Source organism: Rhinolophus sinicus, chromosome 1 (assembly GCF_057876585.1).
Source record: "Rhinolophus sinicus isolate RSI-liver-muscle chromosome 1, RSI-T2T, whole genome shotgun sequence".
Classification (NCBI taxonomy): domain Eukaryota; kingdom Metazoa; phylum Chordata; class Mammalia; order Chiroptera; family Rhinolophidae; genus Rhinolophus; species Rhinolophus sinicus.
The window spans coordinates 150,071,384-150,097,380 of record NC_142501.1 but is presented as its reverse complement, the minus strand read 5'-3'; the positions used below and the strand labels follow the sequence as shown (position 1 = coordinate 150,097,380).

At 33.3% G+C, this 25,997-nt stretch overlaps 1 protein-coding gene across 31 annotated transcripts in view; it reads right to left on the bottom strand.

Moving 5' to 3' along the window:
- ADGRL3 (adhesion G protein-coupled receptor L3) overlaps positions 1-25,997 on the bottom strand; it is a 756,105-nt gene that overhangs the window by 86,267 nt on the left and 643,841 nt on the right. For all 31 annotated transcript variants that reach the window (XM_088791158.1, XM_019743751.3, XM_074324504.2 and 28 more), the window contains 2 exons: positions 12,714-12,923; positions 10,019-10,239 (listed from right to left, as the gene is read on the bottom strand). In XM_088791158.1, coding sequence (XP_088647284.1) covers positions 10,019-10,239; positions 12,714-12,923 — 431 coding nt within the window. The remainder of the gene's footprint in view (positions 1-10,018; positions 10,240-12,713; positions 12,924-25,997) is intronic.

Below are 25,997 nucleotides of genomic sequence, written 5' to 3'. Positions count from 1 at the left end.
GCAGGAGGTGGCAGGCCTCAAAGTGCCCTCGGCATTTTGCTGATCTGCCCCAGTCCCAGTACTGATGACGGCCGGACTCATGTCCTAGTGTGGACCATCCCACTCACTTCTATGTCCAGCTCAGGGAGTGAACAACTATAGCTCCTACCAGTAGTCCCTGGACAAGTCACAGGAAGCAGCTGACCTTGGCCTGCGCAGGAGCCCCTCCCAAGAAGCTCCAGAATCAGTATATCTGGTGGCCAGCTTCAAACCCAAACTAAACACCACCTGCTCAGCCCCAGAAGTGGCATACCCAAAGAGTGGTCTTGACAAGCACCAGAGCCTGCTGGGTCGAATCCCGCTCCATGGAGTCAGCACCCACACAACAGCTTGTACACTTTTGTTGTGGCCAACCCTCACAGCCAGTAAACCTGAGGGTCAATCCCACTCACTGATGTGCCAACAGCAATCAAGTCTCAAATACAGGAAGAGGGTACACACAAACCACACAAGGGACACTCCTGGAACATCAGCTAAAGTGACTAGGAAGACTGCTACTGGGCCCCAAAGGACACTCTGCCAAGACCGGGAGATGGAACAGATCTACCTAATATATCGAAACAAAAATATAGAGGCAGCCAAAATGAAAAAATAAAGAAACATGTCCCAAATGAAAGAACAGGAGGAAACTCAAGAAAAATAACTAAATGAAGTGGAGAGGAGCAATCCAGATACAGAGTTCACAACACTGGTTATAAAGATGCTTAAGGAACTTCACTAAAGAGATAGTAAACATGAAGAAGGACATAGAAACCATAAAAAAGAACCCCTCAGAAATGAAGAATACAGTAACTACAATGAAGGATACACTAGAAAAAATCAAAAGCAGATTAGATGAAACAGAGGATTTAATCAGAAATGTAGAAGACAAGGTAGCACAAAACACCCAATTAGAGCACAAAAAAAGAAAAAAAAGGAAAAAGAAAAGAAAACAAAAGAATAAAAAATAAAATAAAATGAGGAGAGCTTAAGGAACCTCTGGACAAGCTCAGAGTAACAGCATTCTCTGAACAATAGTGAACGTCAATTGCAATTTTTTATATATATATATATATATATATATATATATATATATATATATATATATATATATATATATTTACAAGAAGCAGAGTACAGCATTAGGAATAGACAGTGGAAATGTAATGGCTGTGTGTGATGTCAGAGAGATAGTGGATGGGGGAGGGGGTTGTCACTGTGTGAGGTATATAAATGATAAATGTCTAACTATTACATTGTTTTGTGCACCTGAAACTAATAAAAAAAGTTATTAAAAAAAAAGAGTAATAGCATTCTCATCATAGGGGTAAAAGAAGGAGAAGAGAGAAAGCAAAGGATAGAGAAGCTATTTAAAGAAATAATGACTGAAAACGTCCTAACTTGGCAAAAGAATTAGACATACAAGTCTAAGAAGTGCAGAGAGTTCCAAATAAGACGAACACAAAGAGAGCCACATCAACACATATAATAATTAGTATGTCAAAGGTTAAAGACAAAGAGAGAATCTTAAAAGCAGCAAGAGAAAAGCAGTTAGTTACCTACAAGGGAGCTCCCATAAGACAATCAACTAATTTCTCAACAGAAACTTTGCAGGCCAGAAAGGATTAGCATGACATACTCACAGTGATGCAAACAAGGAAGTACAACCAAGACTACTCTACCCAGCAAGATATCATTTAAAATTGAAAGAGAGATAAAGTGCTTCCCAAATTAAAAGAAAAAAGCTAAAGGAATTCATTACTACCAAACCAGTATTACAAGAAATGTGAAAAGGACTTCTTTTAGAAGAAGAAGGGTTAGGGGGAAGAAAGAACATACACATGAATAATAAAATGGCAATAACTACATACCTATGATTAATTACTTCAAATGTAAATGAATTAAATGCTCCAATCAAAAGACAAAGGGTGGCTGAATGGATAAGAAAACAAGATCCATATATATGCTGTTTACAAGAGACCCACTTCAGATCTAAAGACACACAGACTGAAAATACAGGGATGGAAAAAGATATTTCATGCAAATGGAAATGAAAAAAAATCTGAGGTAGCAATACTTATATCAGACAAAATAACCTTTAAACAAAGGCTATAATAAGAGATAAAGAAAAACTTTTCATAATGATAAAGGGATCAGTCCAGGAGGACATAATGCTGTAAACGTTTATGCACCCAACATAGGAGCACCTAAATACACAAAGCAAATGTTAACCAACATAAAGTGAGAGAGTATAGTAATACAGTCATAGTGGGGGACTTTAACACCTCATTGACACCAATGGATAGATCTTCCAGACAGAAAATTAACAAGAAAACAGCATGCTTTAATGACACTTTGGATCAGATGGATTTAATTGATATTTTTAAAGCATTTCTCCCCCAAACAGGAGAATCTACATTCTTTTCAGGGGCACATGGAATATTTTCCAAAATAGACCAATTGTTAGGCCACAAGACAAATCTGAAGTAATTTAGGAAGAATGAAATCATGTCAAGCATATTCTCCGACCATGATGGTATAAAACTAGAAATCAATTATAAGAAAAACAAAAACAAAAAAAAACAAACAACAACAAAAAAAACTTGAACACACACACAATCACCTGGAGGCTAAATAACATGCTACTAAATAATGAATGTTGTAACAATGAGATCAAGGAAGAAATCAAAAGATACCTTGAGACAAATAAAAATTAAAACACAGTGACCCAAAAATCTATGGACACAGAGAAAGCAGTCCTAAGGGGGAAATTCATAGCAATACAGGCCTACCTCAAGAAACAAGAAAAATCCCAAATAAACAATCTAATTCTACATTTAAAGGAACTAGAAAAAGAACAGCAAACAAATACCAAAGTCAGTAGAAGGAAGGAAATAATAAAGATCAGCATGGAAATAAATAAAATATAGAGTCTAAAAAACAACAACAACAACAAAACATAGAAAAGATGAATAAAACCAAGAGCTGTTATTTTGAAAAGATAAACAAAATTGGTAATCCTTTGAGAGTCATCAACAAAAAAAGAGAGATGACCCAAATAAGTAAAATCAGAAATGAAAAAGGATAAGTGACAACAGACACCACAGAAATACAAATGAAGATAAGAAAACATTAGGAAACTTTATATGCCAACAAATTGGAAAATATGGCTAAAATGGATAAATTCCTGCAAACATACAATGTTCCAAAACTAAATAAAAAAGAAAAGAAAATCAGAATAGACCAATTACTACTAATGAAATCAAATCAATGATCAAAAAAGTCCCCACAAACAAAAGTCCCCACAAACAAAAGTCCTGGACCAGGTGCCTTCAATAGTGAATGTTACCAAACATTCAAAGAAGAATTAACACATATCCTTCTTGAGCTAGTCCAAAAAAATCAGGAGGATGGAAGGCTCCCAAGCTCATTTTAGAAGGCCACCATTACCCTGATTCCAAAGCCAGACAAAGACAGTATAAAAAAAAGGAAATTATAGGCTAACATCCCTGATGAATATAGATGCAAATATCCTCAAGAAAATATTTGCAAACTGAATTCAGTAATAAATTAAACAGATGACATACCATGATCAAGTGAGATTTATTCTTGGGATTCGAAGTTGGGTCAACATATGCAAATCATTTAACATGATATACCACATAAGCAAAATGAAGGATAAAAATCATATGGTCATATCAATAGATGCAGAAAAAGCATTTGACAAAATCCAGCATCCACTTGTGATAAAAACACTCAGTAAAATGGGAATAGAGGGAACATACCTCATTCATAATGAAATCCACATATGACAAACCCACAGCTAATATCATACTCAATGGGGAAAAGCTAAAATCATTCCCCTTAAGAGGAGGAACAAGATAAGGATGCCCATTTTCACCATTTTTGTTCAACGTAGTATTGGAAGCCCTAAACACAGAAATCAGACTAGAAAAATAAATAAAAACATCCAAATTCAGAAGGAAGTAGGATAACTGTCACTATTTGCAGATGACATGATACTATATAGAGAGAATCCCAAAGATTCCACCGAAAAATTATTAGAACTAATAAATGAATTTGGTAAAGTATCAGGATACAAAACTAACATTCAGAAATTGGTTGCATTTTTATAGACTAATAATGACCTATCCAAAAGGAAAATTAAGAAAAAGATCCCATGCACAACTGCATCAAAAAAATACACCTAGAAATAAATGTAATTAAGGAGGTAAAAGACCTGTACTTGGAAAACTATAAGATATTGAAGAACGATACCGAAGAAGATACAAATAAATGAAAACATATACAGTGCCCAAGGACAGGAAGAATTAATGTAATAAAAATGTCCATACTATCCAAAGCAATCCACAAGTTCAATGCAATCCCTATCAGAATACCAATAGCATTTTTCACAGAACTAGAAAAAAAAAATCCTAAAATTTATATGGAACCATAAAAGACCCCAAATAGCCATAGTGATCTTGAGAAAGAACAAAGCTGGAGCTATCATAATACATGATATTGAACTTTAATACAAGGCTGCAGTAATCAAAACAGCAAGGTTCTGGAATAAAACAGACGCATAGATCAATGAAATGGAATAGAGAGCCCAGAAATTAACCCACAACTGTATCCTCAATTAATCCATGACAAAAGAAGAAAAAATGTACCGTGGGGTAAAGATAGTCTATTCAATAAAATGGTGCTGGGAAAACTGGACAGATACATGCAAAAAAAAAGGAAAAAAAAAAGAAACTACACCACTTTATTACACCATATATAAGAATAAACTCAAAATGGATCAAAAACTTAAATGTAAGACCTGAAAACACAAAACTCCTAGGAGAAAACATAGGCAGTAAGCTCTCTGACGTCGCTCTTAGTAATTTTTTTTTTTTTTCTGATCTATCCACTACGGCAAGGGAAACAAAAGAAAAAAATAAACAAATAGGACTACATCAAACTAAAAAGTTTTCACAAAGCAAAGGAACCCCTCAACAAAATGGAAAGACAACCTAATGCACAGAAACATTTGCCAATGATACATCTGATAAGGGGTTAATATCCAAAATTTATAAAGAACTCATGCAACTTAACAGAAAAAATACTAACACTCCAATTAAAAAATGGGCAAAAGACCTGAATAGACATTTCTCCAATCAGTACATACAGATGCTCAATAGACATATGAAAAGATGCTCAACATCACTAATCATCTGAGAAATGCAAATTAAAACTATAATGAGATACCACCTCATACCTGCAAGAATGGCCATCATCAATAAATCAAGAAACAAGTGTTGGCGAAAACGTGGAGAAAAAGGAACCCTTGTGTACTTTTGGCAAGATTGCAAATTGGTAGAACACTATGGAAAACAGTATGGAGATTCCCAAAAGAATTAAAAATAGAACTACTTTATGACCTACCAATTTCACTTGTGGGTATTTATCTGAAGAAATGCGGAAAACTAATTCAAAAAGATATATGTGTTCCCATGTTCATTGCAGTATTATTTACAATAGCCAAGATATGAAAGCAACTTAAGTGTCCATCAATAGATGCTTGAAAGAATTGGTACATGTACTATATACAATGGACTATTACTCAGCCATAAAAAAAGGAATGGTTTTTTCTGTCTGACTTATTTCGCTCAGCATTACACTCTCAAGATCCATCCATGTTGCCACAAATGTTCCTATATCATCTTTTCTTACCGCCGAATAGTATTCCATTGTGTATATATACCACAACTTCTTCATCCATTCATCTATCGAAGGACATTTTGGTTGTTTCCATGTCTTGGCCACTGTAAACAAAGCTGCAATGAACATTGGAGCACACATGTCTTTATCTCTAAATGTTTTCAGATTTTTTGGGTAGATACCCAGGAGAGGGATTGCTGGGTCGTACAGCAATTCTAGTCGTAATTTTTTGAGGACAGAAAAAGCAGAGAACCATGTGATTTCACTGATATGTGGTGTATAAACCAAAAGCAACAAAAGAACAATACAAACAAATGAGAAACAGAAACTCATAGACACAGACAATGGTTTGGTGGTTGCCAGAGGGTAAGGGGGGTGGGGGGTGGGAGATGAGGGTAAGGGGGATCAAATATATGGTGATGGAAGGAGAACTGACTCTGGGTGATGAACACACAATGGGATTTATAGATGATGTAATATAGAATTGTACACCTGAAATTTATGTAATTTTACTAACAATTGTCACCCCAATAAATTCAATAAAATTTAAAAAAAAGAAAAAAAAAAGGAATGGAATCTTACTGTGACAATTTCGATGGAACTGGAAGGTGTTATGTTAAGTAAAACAAGTCAGACAGGCAAAGACAAATACCACATAATCTCACTTATATGTGGAATCTAAAGAACAAAATAAACTAACAAAATAGAAACAGACTCACAGATGTAGTGAACAAGGTTATGGTTGCCAGATAGGAAAGCGGTTGGGGGGGTGGGTCAGGTGAAACAGATGAAGGGATTAAGAAATACAAATTGGTAGTTATGAAATAATCATGAGGATGTAAAGGATATGGAATATAGTCAACAATGTGGTAATGACGATGTATAGTGCCAGGTGAGTACTAAACTGGTCAGGGGGTGACTTCGTAAATTACATAAATGTCTAACAACTATGCTGTACACCTGACATTAATATAAAATAATATTGAATGTCAACTGAATATTATTCAATTGAAAATTTGAAAATTGAAAAATTTTTTAAAAGGGGGAAATAAGTTAAAGGGGAATAAGAGGTTCAAATTTCCAGATCCAAAACAAATAAGTCATGGGGATGTAACGTAAAGCATAAGCAATATAGTCAATAATATTATGATAGTGTGGTGCAGTGTCAGATTGTTGCTGGATTTATCATGGTGATCACTACTTTAGGTATATAAATGTTGAATGACTGTAGTGTATACCTGAAATTAATATAATATTGAATAATAGTTATAATATAAATCTTTTTAAAAAAGTACAAATGAGATTAAATTTTCTATGCGGCCTGTGATAGAATTTTAATGCAGTTTTCCCTATTCTTTCCTCCCCTTCTTTCTTCTACCCTCCCTTTTCTCTATATCTGTTTTGCTTTTCTATGTATTAAGAAAAATCATAATTGCAAAACCGAACTATTATTAAAGCTTGTTTTAAATCAATGCCTGGGAAATAAATTAGCCCCTACTCCCACACAGTAATAACGTCAGTGAATGAGAGCTTCCAGTTACGGTGCAGGAAATTAGAGCAATGATGGTCAGAGCTTTAACAGAGCCACAGGAGACGACACATTATTGAAAGAAAGATAGATCTGTACTATCAAGAAGATGACATCTGTCCCAAAATAAATGACTAAAACACAAAGCAAACAAGGTGAGTCAGTTCCCTAAAAGGAAAATTTGCAAATATCTAAAGAGAGAAAAAATAAATAAATAAAAACATAAAATAAAAGCAAATCAGGAACTATAAATGAGCAAAATTGAACTACTTAAACTCTATATTTGAAATAATATAAGGTCACAAATAACTATGCGATTCAATTTAATATCTTAGACAAGAAATGCATTAATTAAAGTATAAAATCCTATGATCTCAGAGAAGTGACTTTTGAAGTGTACATTTTAAAAGAGTGAATTTTATGATATGTGAATTATATCAATAAAGGTGTTATTTTTAAAAATTCTATGATCTACCTAATCTCCATTCCCCTAAAATGTCTTTAGAGGGAACGCCCAATTATGTTTTTATCTATTTCTAATCTGTTCCACAATTGTCAGTGAGATCCACAAAATGAACCACAATTCACAGTTAAATTAAAAAATAATTACTATTTGCTACATTTAGAGAAATAGCTTTATATAGCCTGTCTCTATACTCAAGAAAAAAAAAATCAACAGAAGTGAAATGGTCTTCTAATTATATTGTTGGTGCCTCTGCACCAACATATATTCTATATTAACAACATATATGCTCCCAATAACTCTGGAGTCCTCTTCTCGTCATTCCCTCCTTATGAATCCTTTCTTCTGGGAAGAGAGCTGCTTTATAACCAACATATTCAGACTGCTGATTGCTGGTGAAAAGTCATGAAATTTGGCTTATTAACTTCTGTACAAATTGATGTTAGCTAACCTCAATGGAGCCTTCACTACTGCTTGGAAATCTTTTTATTCATGTCTAATTGGCTCCTTAACACATTTTCCATACTGCTCATTTTAAAGCTCCAGATATTCTGTCCTCTCAAGATGACCTCACCTATTCACTTAGTAATACTAAGTGATGCATTTCCTACTTAATGGAAAAGTTCTTCCACTTCCCAATTTATCTTATGTGTTCTTTCCTTCACATTCACCTCAGAAGAGAGGAGTCATTTAACCAGTTAAAAACATCCTAGTTTGGTGGAAATAAACTTGACATTTTATCACACATCTACTACTATTTAAGTCTATAACCATGGGAAAGGCAATTAATTTATCTGGTCGTAGATTTTTTCATCTGTAAAAGTAATGACTTGGACTTCGAGAATACTAAGGCCACTTTTAGTACTATGTAAATAAAGGTTTTCCTCACCTCTTATCCAATCTTAGGACTTTCTACCCATCTAGAACCATCCCTTTCATATAGATACACCACACACACACACACACACACACGTGTATGTGTATATATATATATACACGTGTGTATATATACACGTGTGTGTGTGTGTGTGTATATATATATATATATATATATATATATATATATATAGAGAGAGAGAGAGAGAGAGAGAGAGAGAGAGAGAGTACAAATGAAGCATAAGATATTCTCTCTAGGAATCTCCTCCTATCAGCTTGATGCTTCTTACCCTAGATGTGCTTGGGAACTCATTTTTATTTTATTTTATCATTCTTCATTACTGTTATCACTTGAGTTAACATTTTCACTATTTCTCAAACTTGTTTAGGGTATAAATAATACTCTACTTTCTTACTACTGACTTATCTCTCTTCACACCTTCCAATTTGGCTTCTGCTTCTAGCACTTTATGAAAATAGTTGTTGCAAAGGTCAAATTATTTTTCTTCAATGCTTATCCAACTTGGATTATTTTTGACATAAAACACCATGGTTTTGAAACATCATCTTGAAACTTTCTTCTCACTTTGCCTGATCCTGAATCTTGTGGTTCTTTTTCTAAGGTTCTGGACACCTCTACTGTCTGTTTTTATTTTCTCTCCTCAGTCTATTCATCAGCAATCTATCTTGGTCATCTTTCTAATCTTTTCCTACTGAAACTTTTATTCATTTTCAGGATCCCTACTGTTACATTGATACGGATTACAAAACTATTTTTCATTGAACTCCTTTCCAATATGCTGGATTTCTCTACATACATGTCTCACCAATTTAAAGCTATACTGAAAACAAAATTGATTACTACACCCCAGTACCATGTAAGGAAAAAAAAAAAAAAAAAAAGAGGAAAAACACACACAAACTGTCCCTGTTCCTATAGTCTTTCTGTTAATGATGTAAGTAACTCTCTAGTGACTAGAACTGATATGTTCGGAAGAAGAGAAGCCATTCATGTCAGGGCCTGCAACGTTCTCTGAAAACACAGATTTTAATACAGTTAGTACTTCATTTGACAAATGTCTCAATGCTGGTACAGATATTAAAATAATCATCTCTTTATGATTACTCAGGGTTATAATTTAGATGTGAAACATATCATGCTGTTTTAAAACAGTGTAATACTGAATCTCAGGACTTTTTCTCTCTTTTTACGTAACAACAAAAGTACAACCATGAATTGAATTATCCCCGTTTGCTTTTCCAGTTCCTTCATTTATTGCTTTAAGCTGATACAAACAACTAAGCTTCCAAGAAAATCCAAAGCTTTTAGTTTAACTAGATTTAAAAAGAGAAAGAACACACACACAAAAAAAAAAAAAAAAAGAAAGAAAAGAAAAAGAAAAGAAGGAAAGAAAACGTAAACTCACACTTTATCTGTTCCATAACTCCTGTAGTCTACTGCAGCTGACACAGCCACAATGAGTGCAGGCATGCCATAGCCGACGAGGTAAAAATATTTCCTACGTGAATGTTCGCTCTCAAACACCTCCACCAGCATAATATAGAGCTGCACGCCCTCCAAAAACATCCAGGTGAAGGCCGCCAAGAAGAAGAAATGTAAGAGTGCCGCAAAAACTGCACAGGCAATCTAGGAAAGGAACAAATAATTTAGTCAGATAATTACTAAATGAAATATTATCAATTGCCACAAAATTAAAATACATATTTATCAAGACTGCAGTAAAAAAAAAATATATCTATAGCTGCAAAACTATAATCTAGACAAAATTCTTAAAGTTCAGATATTAACCCAATTAAATATAACCTACATTTGAAAACTATAACATTTTATTGATAACAGCTTATGAATGACAGCATAACATTATAATAAAGACAATAACATTTAGGAAAAAGTTCTAAGAACTTATTGATAACTATTGCTGAGATTAGTCTAAAGATTTAAAAACAGATCTCAGGAATTTTTCTCTTGGCCATTATCATGTCTGTACTAACATATTAAGTTCTTCAGTTGTAAATGAAAGGCAAACATTAAAATAAAAAATAAAGTTCTTAAAATTAACTAATATAATTAATTAGAGTATTTTATGATGAAATTATTATTATTATTATTATTATTATTCATTATTTATTTTTTCCCTGCCTTGTTTCAGAAAGTATCTAAGGTGGGAATGGGAAGTTAGCACTGCATAGGTGTAAAAGTAGATCTGGTTAAAACAAAATGTTCCAAAAGTGCTTTCTCTCTCTCAATTTTTTGTTATTGTACTAAATGTTGGTCCAGACAAGCTTGGTCAAAAAAAGGCAGCCAACAGTTCAAAACAGTTTCAACTATTTTCTTTGTTATATTTTATAAGGTACTACAAGTCTGAGCTGACCATATATTAATTTTCTCATGTCAGTTTCTGAAATACTCCTTTGGGGTCTTCATTTTTTAGAAGTCCTAACTAAAATATATAACTCCTACTAGAAAGGGGGAGGATATTTATAGAAATTATCAGAGGAATATGGGTTCAGCAATGAGTATCATCCTTGAGAAATGAGACAAAGAGCAGGTCAATCACTTTGGGTTATAGAGATGACAATGCGGGTGAGCTGAGGAAGTCAAATATCAGAGCACTAGAGGGAAAGGAGAGCAGACCCAACATATGAGACACAGGAAGAGGATTCCTGTCCAGCAATAAGAGTTAGGTAAGTTTGGCTGAACTGCACTCTACCCAAGGTTTTTATATCAATCATTGTTCTTTATGCTATTTGTCAGAAATTAGTTATGTGCAGTATGCAACATTTAGTGGAGTTTACCATACTGTATGTACCATCGAAACAAAAATAAGAATAAAGTTTCTAAATGAAAAGAAATCACACAGTGTTTGAATTGTAGGTTAAAGAGAGAATGGAATAATTTCTTTTTGGAAAATAACACAGTTTGCCATTTCTTGCTTTTCAGAGTTAGATCTTCAACTATTAATTTTTTGTTATCAGAAAGCTTTACTTTTTGGGGGAAATAAATGTGCACTTTGATTGCTTATTCATATGTATGCATTTATGGGAAGAGCTGTCACATTTGTATATGATAACCAATTAAAAGTATAATCACCATAATTGTACCCTTTACAGGCATTAATCATGAATGTGTAATCACAAATACGAGTCCAACTGCATTTTTATTGTAAACTGCTCCATACATATGGGCACATACCAGAAAACAGCATTAAGAGAATGAATTATTTATTATGCCTACAAGTTTTCTAAAAAAAGTTTTCTTTTTATGTGCAGTTTTACTCATTAGAACAAACTGACACCATGTGCATGAATCTTAAGTAAACAGAAAAGGGCCTTAGAAAAATTAAAACTGGGAATAAAGCCTGTGTAATATATTAGATATTATCTGTTATTCATATTTTCTGTTTGGTTTTATCAAGTACAGTTGGCCAGTACATTTCCATTTTCCCCCATTTTTCCCCTCTCTTTTCCTCCCTCCCTCACTTCCTTTATTTCTTACTATAGTAAATGTAGTTAGTACTAAAGTATGAAGTTGACACTTAAAGATGTGAACAGAAGTTGAGCAACTACAAAGTATCAAACTAAATTCAGGAAGAGTTATATATATTAAAAATGACCTTCAGTTTGAACTATTTTCTAAAATATGTCAATTAGAAAAAAGTCATTTTGACATGCAGTTTTTAATATAACATTAAAAATTTTGAAACAAAGTGTATTATAAACTTCAAAAACTAACAATTTTAACTGTTGAAAAAGATACTCCTCCATTCCCCAAATAATTTTATTTCACTTTCTCAATATTCAGCTCTGTAATTTTTAAAAGAGGAAAAACAACAACAACAACAACAACAACAACAAAACTAGTGAAGAGACACAGTTCTTTAGAAAGGTAAGTTTATAAACAGAATTCCTACAGAAATGTACATTCATACATCCATAACATAAGCTGCTTATTTATGATAAGGTGACATGAAAAGGGGGAAACTGAGTACGGTCTGAAAATTAGTATCTGTCTTAGATAACTGGAAGAAAGTGTGTTTTCAAACATGAGTTTTTCCAATATTGGACAGCTGGGAGGGGAGAATACCAATGTAAGTTGCTTACTGGTTGGTCAGTTCGGTTTATCCCAATCAGGAAGAGTAATTCTGCAACAAAGAGGCTGATACATAGGTTCTTGTGGATGGTGTTACGGTCACTCTGGAGCCCACGGAAAAAGCAAAATGTGAAGATGCAAATCAGGAGACAAACAAGGGACAGCAAAATTCCAACCCATGTGATCACATCCAGAAGGAGGTCATGGACCGCATCACTATGCTGGAAACACAATGAAAAAGTCATAAGTTGTAATTATGCATAACCAATTGTAAAGAGATATAAAGGCCTGCATGAATGAAGGATGATTTTAATAATGTACTAAATATTCTCCATGTACACAATGAAGAAGATAACTCAATTATTGGGTTTTCTAGTTCATAGGTAAAATACTTTCTCTTCTCTCAGTTCAGTATTTAAGGATGTCAATAGTATTTGCACCTTTCTTAGCTACATACATTTTCAGAATATAGCTGAAGCAAATCAACTTAATTCTGGCCAAAGATTACAAAGAAAGCTTTTTTTTTTTTAAACCCTATTTCCAGTAGAGAATACCCTATTTAAAATTTAGGCTTAGAGAAGTGGTATCTCAACTGAAATGCTGTTTGAATCACTGGGGGATTTTTATTAAAAAATATAATTCCTCTGTCCTATAAATACTTTATCAGAATTTCCAAGGTTGAGTTAAAAAAAGTGTATATATTTATAAAGATCCACAGTTAATTCTGATGAATAGCCATATATGTCTACCATTTCTTTAGTGGAAAATCTAAAAGAATGAAGATATTCACTGGATTTATATTCATATTGAATGGTTTAAGGAGATCAGGAAGTTTAATCCTTGAAGGGTTTTACATGAATAGAGCCTGTTATACTCAGATGGAAAATGAGCATTCAAAATTAGTATACAAGCTAACAGCATAAAACAGATAGCAGAGCTAAGAAAAAGAAAAAGCTCACAAAAACATTTTCATGAGACTGAATTTTTCTGGCTCTGCTAAAACAGCTCTGTGAGCTCCATACCTGCCATGTTCCTTGGTTTTCCACTATCTCACTTCTATCCTTGTTCTAAGATTCAAAATTCTATTTCTATCCTATGGTAGTTTGCCTCCCCACAAAACCACCTCTGTGAAGCTCCAGAATTTATTGTGGGCCAACACTAGTGACAAGATATTGGAGCAAAGTTGAGAAATTATCTATGACTGTCAATTTCTCTTTTCTTTCTAGGTTTGCTGAAAAACCCTAAAGACCTAACTTCCATGAGTAGGGGACTGAACAGAAAAATAATGGTTAATACATGGAATGATATCCTAAATTTAAAAAAAATCAGTGTTCTACATTTATAGTCACAAACATGGATGCTTCTCAAATATCTAACATTAGATTTTTTAAAAAATTCAAATGGCAAAAGGATCTGTACAGTATGATATTATCTATATAAAGTTATAACACATATTGATGACATTGATTTTTACAAATATATGCATAAGTACTAAAAGTAACATATGCATGGAAATTTTCTTAGTAGAAAACAAAGAGCTGTGTTTCTAATTGACACCCTTTTCAGCTGTGTAGGCCATATACATTGATTTTTTGTTTAGGATGAAAATGACTACATTTAGTTGTCTTCTACACTGTTAACTTGCCTTAAAAAATAGATAAATATCCAGGGTTTTCATTTTTATTTGTTTTTATTCAAACGTCACAGTTTTATGTTTTATACAAACTTCACGCAAAGATTATTCTGAATGTGAAAATTCCTCTTAAAACTGAGATACCATGCTGTAGCCTGAATCATAGCACTTCTCATATTGCCAGATATGACTTCACAGTTGTTATTTGATAAAGAACTCTGCTAGACCACTGTCAATGAAACAGTTTTAAAATATTCCTGCATAACTCTAGATATATTTCTCGGAAGGAGCGCAAATCATGAAAGAAAACCACATGAAATTTTGTTTTAACTGCTTTGTTCTCCAGGGGATACCACTAAAGTAGTGTTGGGTCTCTGATAGCTCAAATTACTTTTACTATTTGAGAGCAGAGAGTGGTTAGTGCTACCTGGTTCCCTGAACAGAGGGCTATTTGCTCTCTTCTTTGACTCAAAGGAAAGATGCTGTGATTGAGATGAAGCACCAACCTTCAACACAGCAGTCTTCTATAATGGGAAAATGGCAGGTATAATACATTCTCAAATGTATCCTAAAGACCTAAAACACTGAAAGAAATAAAAATGAAAGAAAAAAGGAAAAAAAAGAAAGGAATGAAAAAACTCCTGCCTTTCTCTAGGTAGCTGCATTATTAGAGATGTATTTACTTTACTCAGTGCCTTCGTAGGTCCTTCAAAAGCCCCATGTGGAGTTATTAAGAGAAGAATACCACATGTCAAAACATCAGTACAAAAAGGACATAACACTCAAAGACAACAAAAAATCCTAGTGATTAATTCACCTTTTGGGTATGACTGTCCAGCTCAGAAACATCAACACCGACATCTTGTGTATACTGAACTGTGATGGCAGCACTCTTTGAATACAACCCAACACTAGCATTTTATCAGTAAAATGAAAGGAAAAGAACAATGGACATTAAAAGTCAATAGCTGCGAGTAGAGCTTTCTTTATAACAGTATGCCATACTAGAATTACCAGGGGGACAAACCATGAAAAAAAATCAAACCCCCTTCAAAAGGTTGTCCAATGGATAGAACTCCTAGGTATAGTTGTACCAATGTGATCATGAATCAAGTAATTCTATTAACCAAGTTCCACGTTTGTGAGCACTATATAACTCAGTCACCGATTACACCAACTATATACCATTATGTGCCTTGACATCTTTTAAATCTTTTATCTTATTAATATATCCCAGCACCTAGTAGTGGGCTTGACACATATAAAAATGCGTAATAAATATTTGTTTTTGAATGATTATAACAATCCCACTCCACTTAGACCAAATTGCCTTAGAGTTAAGCCCTCTTATGTTAGTATAGCTTTAGCACCCATTTAATTTCTACTGGATGTTTAAAAAGCTATCAAATATTAAATGTCCAAGTCTGTGACTCTGATCTTATTCTGTTTCTCCACTCCCCACCCTCCCAATATCTGCTCTTCCCTCTGTTTTCCCCATTTCAGTAAATAGTAACTTCATTCTTTGAGGTGTTCTGGCCATATTGATTCTTCTCTTTCACACACTGCATTTACTACATCAGGTAATCTTGTAGATCCTGCCTTCTGAATCTGACCACTCCTTATCACCTCAACTGCAGCAAATTGGTTGGAGCCATCAGATTTTTTTTTGATAGCCTCCTAATTGATATCTGTACTTTGATTCTCATATTCCCCTTCTATATTCACCAGAATAGAGTTTATATATATATATATATATATATATATATATATATATATATATGTATGTATGTATGTATATACACATAAATATTATCTGACATATATGTATATATGACATGTTATATATATATATATATATACATATATATATATACATACATGTCAGATAATATGACTCATTGATGAAATCATCCAATGTGTTCCATCCATCTCAGTGAAAATAAAAACCAAAGTCTTTACAAAGATCTGCAAAGAATAAGATCTGTACTGTACCCCTGTGCATCGTTTCCTATTCTCCCCTTTATTCAATTCATTCCACCCCAGTTGGCCTGCTCTATTCTTTCAATATGTCAAGCACATTCTAGCTTCAGTTTTTGCACTTGATGTTCCCTTGGCCTAAAATGCTCTTTCAAAAGACATCTGCATAGCTTACTCACTAATTTCCTTCAGTCCTGCATTTGAATGTCACCTTCTCACAGAGGCCCCCCCCCCATCACCCTATCTGAAATTGCAAACATTTTCCCCCATTCTCTCTCTATTGCTTTTCCTAAATTATTTTTTCTCCTTAACACTTACATAAACTATGTATTTTATTGATGTTTCTTGTTTATTGCCTCTGTCCTCCACTAGATATGCACTCTGAAATAACAAGTTGTTTTATCGCTCCTGATCACCAATGTATTCCCAGCTCCTATAAAAATCGTCTACCGTAGAATGGATAAACAATTAATGTATTGAATGAATAAATAAATCACTCTTTGATTATCCCCCTCTTCTATGATGGATTTAGGTTATAAACTAAAAGTTGTAGTATGCTGCCCCTTGCGGTCTTTGGGACTCTGGTTCTTCAACCACTTACTCTCAAATATTGAGTAAAATTTAAAGAAAATTAGAGGTGGAGACTGAGAAGGTTGGTACACCATACTATCTTAAGATATGTTGAAATGTCAACGTGTCAAAGAATTGTGACAATGGAAGTAAAATTATGCATGGAAGTAAAAGAATTTTAGAGTAAGTCTTAACATCTATAGACATGAATTTAACCTTTTCACACCAATTTTGCAAATATTACCTTGAACAAACTACTTATCTTTTTGACTATCAGAAGCCTCATACACATAGAGATAAAATAACTGAGTCTTCAGGTTACTGTGATAAGTAATTAGGATAATATATGTGAAGGCAAAACAAAAGTCAGATATCGCCCCCCCCCCCCCCCCGTTTAATCTGGAAACATTCTTGAGGTTTTTTCATGTTTGAAAAAACTTTCATTTAAATAATCAAGTCTGTAGGAATGATACAGGATGAATCAGAAAAAATAATAACTGTAATAATAGTAAATGTTAATGCTATTCCAACTAAGGACACCAAACACTATTCCAACCAACTATTGAATTACCTAATTTCACTTTATAACATTGACAGTTTAGTTTACATGATTAATACTATTTGTGCTACTGATAAATTATAAATACTATTTGTGCTACTGATAAAATGCCCAAAGTATCTAAAAGAGCAGATTTTAACTTTAGAATCTGAATTTCACCTTCATTACTGCACAATTGTGCTTATGACTTCAATAATGCACAAAGGACTCAATTTCATCGATATGTTCTTCCTTAAATTATAACAAAAAGACAAATCAAGTAGCAAAGAAAGATACAGATTTAATTTTTTTTCCAGAGTCTGTACCATAGATAAGTTGTTGCAAAGAATGCTTGAAAAACTCACAAAAAATAAAAATAATCAAAAAATCAAAAACTTCAAGAAAATTAAGAGAAGAGGGAGGTGTGAGAGAAATTCTTCACACAGAATGATTCATCAGAACATACTTTCAGAAAATTCAATGATTCTATTCATATATAAAATGCTGAATACTTGGTAAAAACTACGAGAAGTTTCTAATTTTTTCCTTTTACTTTTACCTCAAGGAATATGCTTTGTCCTATTATTATGGGGGTTACTGAATAATTTAAATATCACAAAGGGGTGAGTACCACATTGGTGGAAAAAAGATAGCTAAAAACAATGATGTTTTGTGAAATCACTGTCAATATAGAACTCTAAAATATACCGATAAGTACATTTAATGAAACGAAGTCTGAAGTCATGGAATAAGGAAATGTGTTTTTGCCTCATGATTTAAAAAATAAATCAATCTGAGTACAGACAGACTTCTTGTGGAAATCTTGATATTTCTAACTTTAGTACCCAAAAAGGAAGTCAGCAAACAATATGGAAAATGAGATTTTGAATGTTTTTCACTTTAACTGCATAAGTGTTTCCAGATGGGATACAAACCATATGAATTAATTTTGAACTTCTCTGGAAGATTCTTTTTTACAAACATATTTTTAGAAAGTTGCATTTTCCAGACATTTGCTTGAACAATCATCCTATAATAATTATTACCTCTGGTCAAGTAATTATGAAGGACCTATTTTACTTTCTGCATCATAATGTATTATTTTAATGTTGAGTTGGATTTGTTAAAGCACAATAATATGATTTGTAAATTGCCTCTTAAACATATCTTGTTCCGAAATATTTGTAATATAGCTAAAATTATTATTATTATTATTGTTGCAAACCGATGAGAACTAAGTTTGCTACTAATTATCACATAAGCTTTAAAGCATTGGTTTGAATCATTAATTTCATGAAAGCCAGTAGGGTTACGAAAGGCCTATTTTCTGATAAATGTGGTGTGAACTCTGTGAAATAAGTTCTTAGCATCGCTCTAACTCTTGGGAACCATGTCATCAAACACAAAGGTCACCCCTCAAATGCCTGGGAAAATAAAGAGCTCAGTGGTCTGAGGAAATTAGGATTTACATTTTAGAACAAGATAAAGGTCAAAGTGGAGTAACAGTAAGAAGAACAGTATGACTGCATTTCTTATGATTTTTATACCAAATTAACCAAAAGAACTCAGGAACAATTTTCAAATTTGTATCAAATTGAGGGAAAAAATGCAATCTAAACTATTTCAGGCTTTAATTGCTAAGAGAAAAACACTGGCAAAGTAAGAGCACACGAAAACACTGATTGATATCCAACTATCCTCTGGAGTCAATAAAACTTATTCAGCAAATCTCTTTGGTATCAGAAGCACAGCATAGCACACCCTAAATTACTGAGATTTTCTTGTTTTGATTTTTTAAAAAATTACAAACTACTATATTTGATGAATAAGATCTGCAACAACCATAATGAAGGAAAGAGAAAAGGGAGTAGGAGAAAATGTGGGAACTTAGTATCTTAATTGTAGCTGAGAATTAAACACAGATATAGGTTAAAAAAAAAAAAAGAATCAAATTTGATGAACCAAAAAGTGATTAGTAATCAGTAAGAAATTTTTAAAAGACATGAACTGATCAAGAAGTAAATAAGAAAAAAAAATATCTTAAGAGTATTTGAGGTCTTTTATAAAGTATCTGGGGTGAGGGCAGGGGATGAAGCTATGCAGATAGAAAATTCTATGCTTAGTGTTTCTGAGGGGAAGTGCAATGATAATGGTGATGATGATGATGAGAGCTAATGCATATCTTTAAAAATGTCAGATTCTACTAGCAGTGTTTATTTTATTAGGGTACTCACTTAATAGTAGAAAACATTATGATATGATACTATTATTATTTCTGACTTACAGATGAAGAAACAGAGGTACAGAGAATAAATAATTTATGTAAAATCAGTAAACTAGGATCCAGTAGAGATAGGATTCGTGGTAGGATGACCAACTGTCCAGGTTTGGTCAGAAATGTCTTAGTTTTAGCATTGCATTTTTGCATCCTGAGAAAGCTCTCTCCAAGACATGAAAAAAATCTCAGAGATCAAAGATGGGTGCAGAAGTATGGAAGTACAAAATTCATATGACAGATTAGAAAATAGAGGCTGGAAGCAACACTATTTTTAGTGTCAAATGGATGTAGGATCAATTATCCACCTTCCTTAGTGACTGTTGCTGTTTTTCCCCCTTACTATTGAGGTTGGCAGCCACGATTTGCTGTTCTCAATATTGGATCATCTATTGTTGCACTACTCTGAGTGATGTGACCTAAATAAGCAATTGCAGTAATTTGTGATCCTGAGTTCTTCTTTGACTTTGCATTAACTGTTGTGCTTCATATCAAGATTGTGCTACTTTAATTTTTAACACTGTAAGTATTGTGACTGTGTTTTCAAATCTTTATTAATAAAACTGACAACTACTGTAATATAATACTACTGAAAAAGAATGCTAAACACCGGTGTAATTTTAAAGGTACATTGAAGGACATGTAAAACTAGTTTAAAGAGATAACCAAAACAGAGCCTATTGCACAACACACAGAAATGAATTTGGGAATTGGCATGAGAGAGAAAGTGGTGTGATCGTTCACACAGAGGCTGAATCTCAGAAGTCTAGCATGAGATAGACAAGGGTTTTTTTTGTTGCTGTTGTTTGTTTTGTTTGTTTTTTAAATATTTTCCCCCAAAGGACATCAATGCACAGTTGAAATTAATAATTGTGGAATAAGCTTGAGTATACCACAAGAATAAACACACATTATCTTTTTGTTCCCTTTATTTCTCTATGCACCTGAGTAAAGTTACTTTTCCTGATTCAGAGTTTGCAAATAATCTGTCCTGTGAGCAAACGAAGGGAAAATTTTGATGACCAAAGTTTTGGCTCCACATAGTAGAGCTGATTCTGTCAGATTTTACTAATTATCATACTTTCTTTAGTATATCAAGTGATGTGTTTAGTCATAGCAACAAAATGTTACCACTACCTCTGAGATATTTTAATTTGAAAAATGAAGTTTCAAATCATCTTTTGATTTCTATAGATTTTTGAAACTTCAGAAGACAAAACAAAAGATTGCTGACACCTTTTCCAGCTTTAAGCAGACTTTGCTTGTCTATCTGCATATTCAACAGATGGTGCAAATGTAAATTTTGGAAAACTCCATTCAGCCTATAAACTTCTTACAAAAGAAAATGAAGAGTCCTTACTTAATAAATGCCCCATACATCTTGTAGATGAGGCTGCTAAAATAGGGTCTGATTTGATTACCTGTGATAATGAAGTTTCATAATGAAATCTTGGGTCACTTTTTAGTTTTCTCAAAATGTACAGAAATATTTAATGAGTTTTTAACTTTCTAGAAATGGAAGGAGACAGTCTCTTTAGACATGTACCTACAAGATGTCATCAGTGGGGCTGACCATAGAAAATATGTTAAAGTATTAGCCTTCTGTAAAATCAGATTGTCAGAGTATGAAACAAGAAGAATTTCATTCTCTAATATTGAAATATATAATAGATGAAAATGAAGAAAATGGTTACAGTACAACAAATATATATGATGTTTCTCCAAAACTGTTTGATGAGCTCTGGGGAGGCAAGGAACCTAGGAAAAAGATGAACTGACTCTACTTGAGTCGTATGAAGTTCTGTGTAGGTTAGGACAAAAACTCATAGAGAGAAAAACACGATTTATTTTGGGGATTTAAGACTGTTTCCAAAAATAAATAAATAAATAAATAAATAAATAAATAAATAAATACACACACACACATACATACATATATATCACAGGAAAGGGCAGTCGAGTCGAATAGGATTTTCTCATTTCTTTAGTAAAACTGTAACTTGTTTGGAATCCAACCTAGATTTCATAAAGCAAAATTACCTTGATGTTTTAACATCATTATCTATGATAGCATTTTATCTTATGTTGACATCAATGTCCTTGGAAGTGCTTAAAAATGATGAACATTTGGGACATTGATAGTCGATATGATGAATCCACAAATGCAAAAGAACTAATTAACAAGCAGGTGGTCTAACAAAACAAGCCTATAGATGCAAAGTGGATGACCTTTTTTGGAGAGATGGGAAGAAATTCTTATAAGACTGAATGCTACTAATTGTCACTGTTGAGTAGTAATAACACACATGTGTAGAATTATTTGTTACATATTAAGTACACTTTTGATCTGGTAGTGTTGTTCCCAGTTGGCTATCTAAAATGTTGATCACCCTGACTGGTGGCCAAATACTCCATGCTCTTCACAACTTCACTAACAGCGGAGAGTACCACAGATCCTCTCCTATGTTACCACTTGTGATCTGATTATACTATGCTCCTTAGAACTGGAAAGAGCCAGGCTTTCATGGGTGAAAATTTCTTGACTATCCTTTGAATGCAATGATTAAACCCGGTGGTTGTGTTAAAACAAAGGTTCCTGGGACGCCTTCAGCAAATTTACTGATTCTTAGAAAAAATGGGTGACTTCTCCTAAAAGTGTTTACATTAAAACACACAAAGACACACACACACACACACACACACACACACACACACACACACACGATTTTTGAAAGCGCTTCTTAAAGGGGTTAAGTGACATAAAATGCGGTAGAGGAGCTGAAGCTTAACAAGAGGGAATCATAGAAATGCCAGACTTGAATTACCCAGATGTGTTTATTGCTGTTTATATATCATTCTTCTCTTAGAGTCATTTCCTTGGCAGGTAAGAAAAGATAAATTTACCACAGTGAGAAGGAAAAGTTTTAAAACAGAGACAAATTGAATTAGGCTTAAAAGAGAAAGTAATTTCACGTAACTAGATTATAAAAAGCACACAAATAGAACTACACCAAGCCAAAAATATCAAAGTTTGGTATATTCATTCTACGAATATTCATTGGATTCCTAACATGTGTCAGAAACTGAATGAAAGAGAATGTAAATATAAATATACATATGTACACAATACACGTACACATATACACATAGCCCAATTTTAGTCCATTATTTCAGTTTCATTCGGTTTTCTTAGCTAAAGCAACTTCAGGAATAAGTATAAGGAAGTAGTTATTAGGGTTTCTTTTTTTTCCATTCTCTTGAATATATGTATTACATTTTAAACAGAGTAGGGGTATTCCAGATATTAACTCTGGGGACAATTATCTCAAAGGCCTACAGAAAATAAGTAGGGCTAATATTAAATTTTACAAAATTAACATCCTAAGGGTTCCATGAATTGGATTTTTAAATTAGCAAGTAACCAACCATAAAAGATCTTTAAATAGCAATGCTTACACTGTAAGGATATACAAAGTAAATTGGCAGCCCCTTGAATTGTTTATAACAAGACAGGAAAAGTGGTTTAGTTCAGCCATATTTTTGTTCAAATGCTTTTAAAATCTTATTTATACAAGTTGACCTTATTGACTATCTTAGAAAGTTACATAAATAACTTCTGGAAAATCTTGCCTAATTCCCCTAGAGTCTAGTAGTTCGCTAGCTTTATTACTTTATTTACTAGACACAGTGGAATGAAACACACCAGGAAAAAACAAAAACAATCATTGAATAGTATCAATGTTAAAAAAAAAAGGTAAAATTTAATGATCTGGAAAAATTGAGTACAGTTAGTAAACGTATCAACTAGTTCTTATTAAAAACAGTATAAGCAATTGAGGATCTTTTTAGAACATTAGGATGGAAAAGATTTTTATACTCGTTTGTTTTGCTTGGTTGGTTGATTATATTTTTCTGAAGCACGAGTAAATTGGGTGAATAGAGCCATTATTGTTAAAATAATAAAAAATATATATATTTCAGTTGTTAGTTAATGCTAAAAATCATCTCTCTCATAAAAAAGAAACCCAATCAATGAAAAAGATTGTGCATACTTTGTATTGATTTATGATAGTACTTAAAATTGAATTTGGTGATACCGACATTGTGGGGATTCACAATGTCTATGTAACCAACATACTGAAAAGCTGTGAAGTTATATGTAGTTATAATAATATCTTGCTAAAAATCCATTATTTGATAATTTCATTGTGGGAAAAAAAGTCTCACTTTGAAAAGCGAGGCAAAACACTGACGAAACTTCTCTTCTTCAGGAAAAGTATAGTTAGATAAACCATTATTTACTATTAAAAACTCAATTAAATATTTAACATTTGATAAATTACTGTCTCCCCCGCCAGATCAAGATTTCAAGATCTTTAAGGACAGTGAAGCAAATAGCGAATTAAAAAATTTAAAAATCCTATTTTCAGAAAAGTTTATAATTTTCAACCTAATTTCGTCATTCAATCCCTAAAATAATCCTGAGATAATATTAGAAAAAAAATTAATAGTGCCATCTAACCAATTAGTAATGGGACAGGAAGTTCAGATGATTTTCCTAAGGACAAGAGGCAATTACTTAAAGAGCTAGAATCAGGATCCTGAATCTCCTGACTTTTAATTCTTATTTCAACTTCCCTTAAGATTATAAATTGGGCAAATAAACCATGATGAAAATATCTATTGTGATTCTGTGGATTAAATGAGACAATGTAAGTAGACATTTAAAAAACAGTATCATTACTGGACATGAGGATTGAAGTCCTCACCCAATTTCCACTTTTTTAGAATCTCTGTAAACTGGCTTATTCATTTCTTATAAAATATTTTCACTATAATTGCAGATACATCTGCAGCTGCTACTTTTAGCCAAGCTTACTTACTGAAGATGATAAAGAACCTAAACACTGATAGGATAAGGACCCAAGCTGCGTGTAAGAACACTGCAGGTGCTTAAAAGCTCAGCTACAACCCTGAAATAAAAACATTCAGCAGAAGAATGTTATTAATACTAAGATATAAAATTTTCTGAAAAAATATATGGTAAAACCATAAAAACCCAGCCTTATCTCATGCTGCTTCAACCCTGTCATTCTCATTTTGCTTAAGCAGTTGTGTCACTTCATCTACAGCAACTTCCCTGACCCTCAAGGTCAAGTTAAGGCTTTTCCCCAGGTGCTTCCACAGCATCCTCTAGGGCAACGATAAGACATTTCTCCCAAGATACTTAGTTTGCTGATTACTAACCTAGATTACAAATTAGACTGTAAATTTTGCCTGTCAACAAAGATGGCAGGCAACAAATAAAGGGTGGACTAAACACAATTAAATAAAAGAAACTGAGATTAAGAAAACCTAAGTTTTCAAATGTTTCCACAGGTTCCTCTTAATTACAAAAAAGTTCAATGTTCCTGTAGAATGTAAGTTTAACTAAGTGATCAAACTCAGTAACTCCTGTAAGAGGCCTCCTGTTGCAATGGGAAAGACACAGCTTCTCCTACATGATATGCCAAATACGTTTAACCTGAATCTGGTTATGAGAAAACAATCAGAAAGATTGCAATTTTGGAACATTACACAGGGCAAATGACCTGGATTCTACAAAATGGCATTTTTAGGAAATAAATACAAGCTGGGAGACTTGTACGTTAAAGAAGACAATGATTACTTTCCCCAAATTGACTTAAGTATCCCCTTGGCAATCTTGTGGTTACTGATTGTGCTTTCTAATCCCCTCACCTTCCTCCCTTATCCCCCACCCCCATCTACCAACCCTCAGTTTTTCCTCTACGTCTCTGAGACTGTTTCTGATTAGTTCGTTCATTTATTCTTTTCTTTAGATTCTATGTATAAGTGAAATCACATGGTATTTGTCTTTCTCTGCACTGTACACCTGAAGCTGAAGCTGAACAATGAATGTCAACTATAATTTTGTGTATATATATATGGTTACAGGAAGTGGAGTACAGCATTAGGAATAGAGACAGTGGAAATGTAATGGCTGTGTGCGATGTCAGAGGCGTAGTAGATTGGGGGAGCGGGGTTACCACTTTGTGAGGGATATAAATGATAAATGTCTAACTGTTGCATTGTTTTGTACCCCTGAAACTAATAAAAAAATAATTAAAAAAAAGACAAAAGAGACGTAGAAACTAAAGGCAGTGTGTGATCCTTGATTAGGTCCTGCATGGAAAAAACAAGGCTATAAAGGACATTATTAGGGTAATTGAAATTTTTTGGTATAGATTATGTAGTATATGATAGCACTTAATGTTAAATTCCTTGTATGTGTTAATGGTAGA